This window comes from Mus caroli, unplaced genomic scaffold, assembly GCF_978045245.1.
Source record: "Mus caroli unplaced genomic scaffold, Mus_caroli_1 scaffold_1, whole genome shotgun sequence".
NCBI lineage: Eukaryota > Metazoa > Chordata > Mammalia > Rodentia > Muridae > Mus > Mus caroli.
In genome coordinates, this window is record NW_028227256.1 from 104,040,559 (window position 1) to 104,050,256 (window position 9,698).

At 36.9% G+C, this 9,698-nt stretch overlaps 1 protein-coding gene across 1 annotated transcript; it reads right to left on the reverse strand.

Annotated features, from left to right (window-relative positions):
* Positions 1-3,116: 3,116 nt before the first annotated feature.
* LOC110299340 (serpin B4-like) lies at positions 3,117-8,513 on the reverse strand. Its single transcript, XM_021169018.2, has 7 exons — positions 8,352-8,513; positions 7,764-7,820; positions 6,430-6,552; positions 5,593-5,710; positions 4,577-4,719; positions 4,143-4,298; positions 3,117-3,521 (listed from the first exon to the last, which is right to left on the reverse strand). The coding sequence occupies exons 1-7, from the start codon at positions 8,511-8,513 to the stop codon at positions 3,117-3,119; spliced, it is 1,164 nt and encodes a 387-aa protein (XP_021024677.1).
* Between the last annotated feature and the right edge of the window lie 1,185 nt (positions 8,514-9,698).

A 9,698-nucleotide genomic window follows, 5' to 3' on the forward strand; every position in this document is an offset into this window, starting at 1 on the left:
TCAAATAAATCAGTAGCTGTCCTATACTCAAAGAATAAACACCCTGGGAAAGAAATTAGGCAAATGACACACTTTACAATAGGCACAATTAATATAAAATACCTAGGTGTGACTTTAACAAGCAAATGGTAGATCTGTATGAGAAGAACTTCAAATCTCTTAAGAAAGAAATCAAAGAAGATCTCAGAAGATGTAAAGAGCTCCAATGCTCATGGATTGGCAGTATTAATACAGTAAAAATGACTATCTTGCCAAAAGCAACCTACAGATTCAATGCAATCACCATCAAAATTACAATTCAATTATTCATAGAGTTAGAAAGCTGAACTCTCAAATAAATTTGGAATATCAAAAAACCTAAGACAGTGAAAACTATTCTTAACAATTAAACAACTGGGGGAATTACCATTACTGACCTCAAACTGTACTACAGAGCAATAGTGATAAAAACTGCATGGTATTGGTATAGTGACAGGCAAGTAGATCAGTGGATATAATTGAAGACCCAGAAATGATCCCAGACACCTATGGTCATTGATCTTTGACAAAGGAGCTAACACTATTCAATGGGAAAAAAGACAACATTTTAAACAAATGGTGCTGGTTCAAATGGTGGTCAACATGTAGAAGAATGCGAATTGATCCATCATTACCTCCCAGTATTAAGCTCCAGCTGAAGTGCATCAAGGACCTCCATATAAAACCAGTTTCAATGAATCTAATAGAAGAGGAAGTGTAGAAAAGCCTCAAATAGCCAGAAGCTGGAAAGAACCCTCAAAGAGGAATGGACACAGACAATGTGGTGCATTTACACAGTGGAATACTACACAGCTGTTAAAATTCAATGACTTCATGAAATTTGCAGGTAAATGGTTGGATCTAGAAAATACCATCCTGAGTGAGGTAAATCAATCACAAAAGAACACACATGATATATATATATATATATATATATATATATATATATATATATACTCACTAAAAGTGGAAATTAGGAAAAGAGTGAAATACCCACAATACAACTCATGGTCCACACGAAGCTCATGAGGAAGGAAAACCAAAGTGTGTATGCTTAGAAGGGGGAACAAAATAACCAAGGGAATTAGAGGGTGTGAGGGATTTCAGAAGATGAGTAGAGGGGGAGAGGAAAAGAGGTGAAGAATCAGGTATGAGAGGGGATGGAGGAGATGTACAGAGGGTCAAGAAATTGAACAGAGGTGTGTAGCAATGGAGGATGGAGAACTAAGGGTAGCAACCAGAATGCTAGGAAAGAAAGAGTCTCCTCAGACACAATGGGAATGACATTAGCTGAAATACTCCACAGAGGGGAGGGAGAACCTGTTGAGACCATATCCAGAGGTTAGGCATGGACACCTGGTTGAGGGATGGGCCACCCACCCATCTCCAAAAGTTTAACCCAGAATTGCTCATTTCTAAAGGAATTAGAGGGACTAAAAGTGGAGCAGAGACTGAAGGAAAGGTCATCCAGAGATTGTATCACCTGGAGATCCATCACACATGCAGACACCAAACCCAGACTCTATTGCTGATACCAAGAAGTGCTTGCTGATAGGAGTCTGATACAGTTGTCTACTGAGAGGCTCTGCCAGTTTCTGACCAATACAGTTGCAGATGTTAGCAGCCAGTAATTGGATTGAGCACAGGGACCACAGTGGAGGAGTTAGGGGAAGACTGGAGGAACTGAAGGGTATCATTGAGAAGGAGGCCATTAGTCCTGCGGAGGCTTGATGCTCCAGTGTACAGTCATGCTAGGGGGTGAGGCAGGAGTGGGTAGGTGAGTTGGGGAGTACTCTGGTAGAAACAGGGTAAGGAGTGATGAGATAGAGGTTTGCAGAGGGGAATCCAGGAAAGGGGATTACATTTGAAATGTAAATAAATAAAATATCCAATTCAAAAAAATGAAGGGTGAATAATAAAGAAAAAAAGTGAAAGCCATTTGTTTTCTCTTGTAGTACTTTGGTTTCAAACGTTCCAGTGATTTCTATTCAAACAAGTTTGGATTTGAATTTTGGATAGCTCTATTTTAACTGTTAAAGATTCAAATCCTTATATTTTTATTTACTAAGAGCCCTCTTAAGGTACTGATGTTAATTTTTGTCATAGTGTTATCTAGATTTTTAAGCTGAACCATTATGTGTTCTGTGGTGATGGAATCAGAATGATAAAAGTGTTGAATATTCCAGGGTGCCAGATACCATATACTAGCCACATAAGCTAGTGGTAGAGAAAGTGGACTAATTAGCTTAATGTGTCTTCATTTAATTTACATGTGACAGCAGCTTTTGAATGATTATTACCATGGATAACACAGATTTCTCACTGGTGCTGCTGATAAAATAAGTTATATCACTATTAATATGTTTCCAATCTGTCCTTTGAGGAAGTTGCTCTTTCATTTTATAGTACTTAAAATTTTATTTTGGCCAGAGACTTGGCTTAGTGGTAGACAACTTATTTGATATGCAAGAGGCCTTTGAGTGGGATCCCTGGTACTAAAACACATAAGACATAATTCCACAAATTTTCTTTCTCTTAAAAATATAAAAGCATGTATAGAAACGTATTTGCACACAATCCCAGAATTAGCACAGGTGAATTTGCTTTTAACATTCCCTACCTGAATGTTTAACATCTTGCAGTTGAAAAGATGATAAAGTAATGAATAAGTTGAAAAGATCATTATTTTATTGAAAATGTATTTTGTAAAATCACAACATTTATAAGCTTATGAAGTTTCCAGATATTTCATAAAGCAATGCAGATGTTTATATTAATCAGTTTAAAAGGAAGGTCTCATTTTTCTCTAGCTCACTTCACACAGGGCACAGATACATGCTAGATTAGAAGAAACTATAATAAAATATCCCTTCATCCTTTTGTTGAACATTTTCCCCCAGAGAATGTATGGATATATAGAAAAAAATAAGGGAATGAAGAAAAATAGAGTTGAGAGAGCTATCCTGGCCCAACTAATGCATTCTTAGCACGGACTTGGATATGAGAAAAAGAATGAAGGAAGAGAAACATGTTTCCAGGCCTCAATTAGCTGCAGCAACCTTGTTAACTTTTCTGGACACATGGAAGAGACACCACACTTAAGGGGAAAAGATTCTGCCAAAGAAGTGGATGTTGTTGGTCATTCTGTGAATGATGAAGAATATGAATGGATGATCACAACAGAAATCTTCTGCTATCTGTGCTGATCTTGAACTGACTTCCACTCCTGTGGCAGCAGCAGCTTCTGTTCCCTCTTCATTTACCTCCACAAAGGACTTGTGTAAAACTTTAGACACCACAAGACCTGGAATGCTGCTCATGCCAGAGAAGTCAGCCTTTTGTGGATCAAAGGCGTCGACCATCCCCATGTGTTTCAATGGAACTCGGAGGTCATATTTCTCTTCCACTTTGAACCGAGGCAAAGATAAATACAACTCAGTCATATGCATGTTTTCTGCTTTTATCCACTCTAGTAATTTGTCAGCAGTGAGTTGTTCTTCAAGCTTTAAAAGTGGAAGAAAAGAGATTGCCATGATTAACTGAAAGCCTGTAACTTACATGAACAATGAATTAAAGTGAAAACTCTAGCAATACAGAAGTACTGATTTTTTGGTTTAGATATATTTATTTAGATAATTAAAGTTAGATTTTATTTCCAATATACAAAAATCAGAATCATTGTTTTGCACAAATAAACTGTATATATTATTGTTTATGTTCCCAGCCACCTATATTATTTTGAAAAGTTTCTTTATATTTTTCTGAACATAGTATTACATTTATCATTGTCATATAATGTTCTATGTTTTTCTTTTCATTAATAATATTTACAAACACTTTCTAGAGTGCTATATATTTCTTTCAACCAAGTTTGACTTGCTCCATATGAGTGTCATCATGTTGATATTTAGTATTCATAACTCTGCTTAATTCCTGATTAGACAAGTCTGCAGTGTGATTCAGGCTGTGCATATAATAATAACTTTACAGGGTGAGACACAATATCTCCCTTTAAACTTTTCATTATTGTCATGTTTTATTATTTTCCTTAGTGTCTTACATGAATTTGATACATTAGGAAGAAATCAGGCAATAGAGGGAAGAAAAGGAGACACAAGCCTTACCTTCTTCAGACCATCGATTTCCACTGGCAGCAGGACAATCATACTTAGCTCTTTGCCTTTGTATGGTATTTCCACAATCTGGGCCTGCACATCCCCCAGAAAGCTGAAGTTAAATTTGTTTCTTTGTTTCATCATCTGGACAGGCTTACTTGTGTTCTGCAAAAAATCAGGATGTCAAAGCATATCCTGGGAGACATAGGACAGCACAGATAGCATTGTTGAAACACCAAACAAATCAGTATTCTTTGAAGACATAAGCCTGAGGTTTTTTGAGGTCCACACAAAGTTCTTTTTTCGTTATTGCTAGTTAAATAAAATTACAAAAATAAAATACATGATATATTTTATTTTTGAATTCTGTGATATCACTTTATTTAAATTAAACCATCCACAAATCACCATATGGCATTATGTAAATAAACTGCCAACAGTACCTTGTTCAGCCAAAACTTTTCTTCTCTGGTACGCTTTTCATCAAATTTGTGATTCCACTGTCCTTTGAAATACACTGCATTCACCAGAATCAGTACAGTGCTACTGCTTAGGCTCCCACTAGGAAATAAGTCTTTGATTTTTCCTTCAAGGGAAAGAATAAAATGTCTATCATCAGTACAAGAAGCTTTCCTGGAGGATGCTTTACAAGAGCCACCACTGATCACTGATCACTCTTTATTTAAGTCATTACAAGAAGTTGTTGATCTGTTCATAGGATATAGCCTCTCTCAATGTGCTTTGTGAGCTATCTAGAATGAACACATCAGTTCTTGTCATAGGAAAGGCTGTCAGTCTTTCTGTCTGGGTGATTATGGCCAACTCTCAGTGAGTGCCGAGACTCACTGTTTGGATCTCTGCTGTCAACTTAACTCTTATCCTTCTTTTTCTAGCCTTCTACCCAAGGCTTGATTTGTTGTTTTACCCAAATGACATGGATTCTATAGTCTGAAGCACATTCCTGGTAATATCAGAAACCACTTCTGCTGTGTCCTCCTGTTAGCTTTCATATTGGATTGCTGCAGGCTTAGCCTATGAACATAGGTGAGATATGGGATAGGTATCTGGAGAGATCTCTGTGCAGGTTGGCAAAGACAATGTAATAAATTCTTTCCAAATGTCTGGGTTAAGAAATGGTCTGAGATCCAGCTGTGGTGACAAAAAGTGCCTTGCTCTTCTGACTGACAAAAGAGAAGGGGATGTTTTCTAACATTTACTCATAGTTTTCCAGAATTGCCTGCAACTTAGAGAAATTGCTAGGATATGAACATATGTCACAGTGGAGGCTCCTGATTCTCAAAGGGTCTAGTAACTAATCTATATGTAAACAAATCCTCTTTTATATTTAAACTGATTGACTTTCTGCTAAATTCTCCATACTTCCTCTTGGCTCACTTTGTATTTATGGAGAATATCCCATCATCTCTGGTGCTTTCTCCATGAGCCTTTCACACAATACCGTTTGTTTGGCTTTCCACCCAGGAATTAATCTTCTTTTCACTCTCTTCTGCTGCACTTTCGAAATCCAGTGATTCCACGTTAGCTTGATAATATTCCTTAATGTCTTCCAAAAATGTCTTGGAGATGTGAAGGAACCAAAAGGAATTAAGGGCAACTTAGACATTGCTCAAATTTCATTAGTTGTGATGATACTATAATCTGAGTGTGGACCCTCATGGTAAATATTAGGCTAGGTACACAAAGATTTTTTACTCAGGTAAAAGGTAGGGAATATGAAAACACAGTGAACTGAAGGCAGCCTTATAGTAATATTGCACCTGGCAGATGACAGGTAGAAAAGAAAGCCTGACTTGCAAATTTCATAGCAAAATGTCCTGAAAGAGTGGATTGGCTGATGAACTTTCCTACCACTAAGGTCAGCCATTGCAATTCTCCTTTGATCATGTGTTCAATGGAGGAAATGCTATATTATCTGCTACCTCCCCAGTTCTCTCCAGAATTTCCCAAAACCTGCCCAATCCAGAAACATCCCACTTGTCATAAATCTCTTGCCACAATCTCTGTGATCTAATCAGTGCTGGTTCATTACTAAAGACTCATGGGAAGTTCTGCTGACCTACATTTTTTCATGGAAATGTTCCTGAGCCCATGCTTCACACATAGGTCACTAGGCTCATGAACAATTCATCCAGTTAGAATTTTGATTATGAAGCTGGTGCTCCTTGAGCAAGTGTTGCCTATCTGAATCTGCCTGGTCTTGTGTTTATGTATGGTTATTTATATATGTAAGACCTAGGATGGAGATTAAAGGGATGCAGAGCCAGGAAAAACTTACCTGGAGAAATGGGAAATCCTTTGCTCCATAGATACTGTTGGCAGCCTTCAGGTCATAATCATCATTGGATTTGTTTAACTGAGTTATAAGCTTTTGAAATTGTTCATGGACATTTTCTTCATCCTTCAATCTCAAAAAAGATGGTCATTGAATTACTATGCTAATGCAAATACCAAACCCACAAAATAAATACCCAAACACTTGTAATCTCAAAGACAATTTAGAACATTTTCTGATATCTGGTATCTCTTAACTTAAATATCTGTAGTTTACATTCAACATTTTTCAGAAATGACTGTTTTCTTTCTTTCATAATATCTAGTTTTCCATCCTTTGAACTAAATATGTAGTACTTTTAGGTAGAGTTGTCTTAAGTTCTTTAAAGCTATAAATCTTGTATAATTTCTAACAATCACAAATATATGGTTATGCTGTTTGCCTATTTCAAATATATTATTATATTCAGCCCTGATATATACATATACATATACATATACATATACATATACATATACATATACATATACATATACATATATATGTGTGTGTGTGTGTATAGTCTTTAAGGATATTGACTAAAAGAAGTAGATATTCTCTGCCTAAAAGATAGCATATGCTCATAATTAATCTAAGGACTAGACTACATGTCAGTAACATAAGTCTGAGTACAGTGTAGATAAAAACAAAAAGGTCCAGAGAATTTAATGATCTCTTCAATAAAATGATACAGAGCCAAATTGTGAATCTAAGTATCTCTGAATCAGAACACTTCTGTTTTCCTGCTAAGAATGTAGCATGGTTAAGTTTCTAAACATGTATAGATTTGATAACAGTCATTATCCAAAATGTGCTTAGTTCTCTTAATTTGTGAATATGTGATTATTTCTCTTAATCCAATTGTTGAACGAAGATACATTTGTTTTAGTCACATTACTTTGATAATACTGTTATCTTGCAATATTGTGTAACATTTTAGGTGTAGGAGGCCAGACATTTTTGTGTTTGTATATGATGAATCATTTCCTTTTCTACTCCCACTTTACTAGAATCCCTCCCATTGCATCAGGGCAGAGCTTTGGTTATATTTCCTACCTGTAGGGGTACAGCTAGAGCTAAATCTTGACTATCCTCCTCTCCATCCAATACTGACCTTCTTCTGTAGTTAATGAACATAATGACTACAAGAAAGAAGCGTGACACTAACCTATATCCAAATCTCTTTTGTTTGGAAATTCACCTCTAGACTGATCCTTTTAGATGTAAAATGGTCACTTTAAATTATAATGCTGTCAAAAATCTGCAGCTCTTCTAGGCATGAGGTACCCTGCACTTACATGGCAGTGCGAAGTTTTTTCTGTTGTCTTCTTGGTGGTTTCATTGAATTGAAGAACCTGGGAGAGACATTAAGTACAACAAGAAAACTTCACTTAAAGTTCTGTCTAAATGCAAGGAAACAAAAACAGAACAAACCCCTGAAAAGTAAAGGCAAAAAACTTAAAAATTTGGGAAAATATATACTCCCAACATTTGTATAAGTGTTTGTAAGAAACATTATAAACCTGATCTATCAGCAGTCACACAAATAGATGTCCATCCTCTCACTGCTTAGGGAACACTTCAATTCTCATCATTCAGATCTGAGACAATCTATTTCTTGCATCAATAGTCTCTACCATTTAAGATAATTTCTTGTCGTTGACAGTTGACTGCAATTATTCTATCCTAGCCCCCAAGGGATATCAGGAATCACCTGGACTGTGTTTGGGAAGGGTGTGTCCCTCCTTTAGTTTCATGGGCACGGCAATGCCTACTCAGCACCCTGTTCTTCTCAGGCATCAAGCTTTATGCTCATTTGCTTATACACTGACAGAGTTCTGGGGAGACAAATTCAAGCTGGTCAACAAAACAAAACTTAGACCTACCTTCTCAATTTGTTTTTCAGTATTTCCTTTGGCTCCAAGCTGGAGCATTCCTAATGCTGTTATCATGCTGATCGGGGAATAGAAAATATTCTTGTCTGATTCTCTGAGCTGCCTGTACATTTCAACTGTGAAGTTACCATCAGCTGCACGAAAACGAATCATGGTGGCTTACTGGGAACTTGAAGTCCTAGAACAGCATAAAGTCAGCAAAAAGATTAGAATGATTTCACTAAATAAAGCATCTCTCTGTAATTATCAGTTCATAAATAAAATGACATAGCTGTATTATCAGATTATGAGAATAAATTTATTATTTTTAAGCCTTCTGCAATGTACTTCTAACTAGAAGGAATGAATTCAGTGTCTTTAAGACTTTGCAAACAGAAAATAGTGAATTCTTTTATCTTTACTTCTCACCAGCTGTGCTAGTTTTGAGTTGAAAGGTTTCAAATGCATTCTAAGATAAAGATTTCTGTAGTTTGCTGGTAGCTAGTTGTCAAAAATCACCTCTCAACTTTTCCTTTTGGATTCTGTAGTTGCCAGACACAAATCCTACATGCTTGACAAGATACATAGTTTTACTGAAAATAATTAATCTAGATAAAAATCAAAATAACTCACATGATATATACTCACTGATAAGTGGATATTAGCCCAGAAACTTAGAATACCCAAGATATAGGATACAATTTGCGATACACTTGAAACTCAAGAAGAACGAAGACCAAAGTGTGGACACTTTGCCTCTTCATAGATTTGGGAACAAAACACCCATGGAAGGAGTTACAGAGACAAAGTTTGGAGCTGAGATGAAAGGATTGACCATCTAGAGACTGCCATACCTGGGGATCCATCCGGTAATCAGCCTCCAAACGCTGACACAAATGCATACACTAGCAAGATTTTGCTGAAAAGACCCTTATATAGCTGTCTCTTGTGAGACTATGCCGGGTCCTAGCAAACACAGAAGTGGATGCTCACAGTCAGTATTGTATAGATCACAGAGCCCCCAATGGAGGATCTAGAGAAAGTACCCAAGGAGCTAAAGGGATCTGCAACCCCATAGGTGTAACAACAATATGAACTAACCAGTACCCTCCAGAGCTCATGTCTCTAGCTGCATGTGTATGAGAAGATGGCCTAGTCTGCCATCAGTGGAAAGAGAGGCCCATTGGTTGTGCAAACTTTATATGCCCCAGTACAAGTGAATGCCAGGGCCAAGAAGTGGGAGTGGGTGGGTAGGGGAGTGGGTGGGCGGAGGGTATGGGGGACTTTTGGTATAGCATTTGAAATGTAAATGAAGAAAATACCTAATTTAAAAAAAAATTAACTGAAGGAGGCATTTAA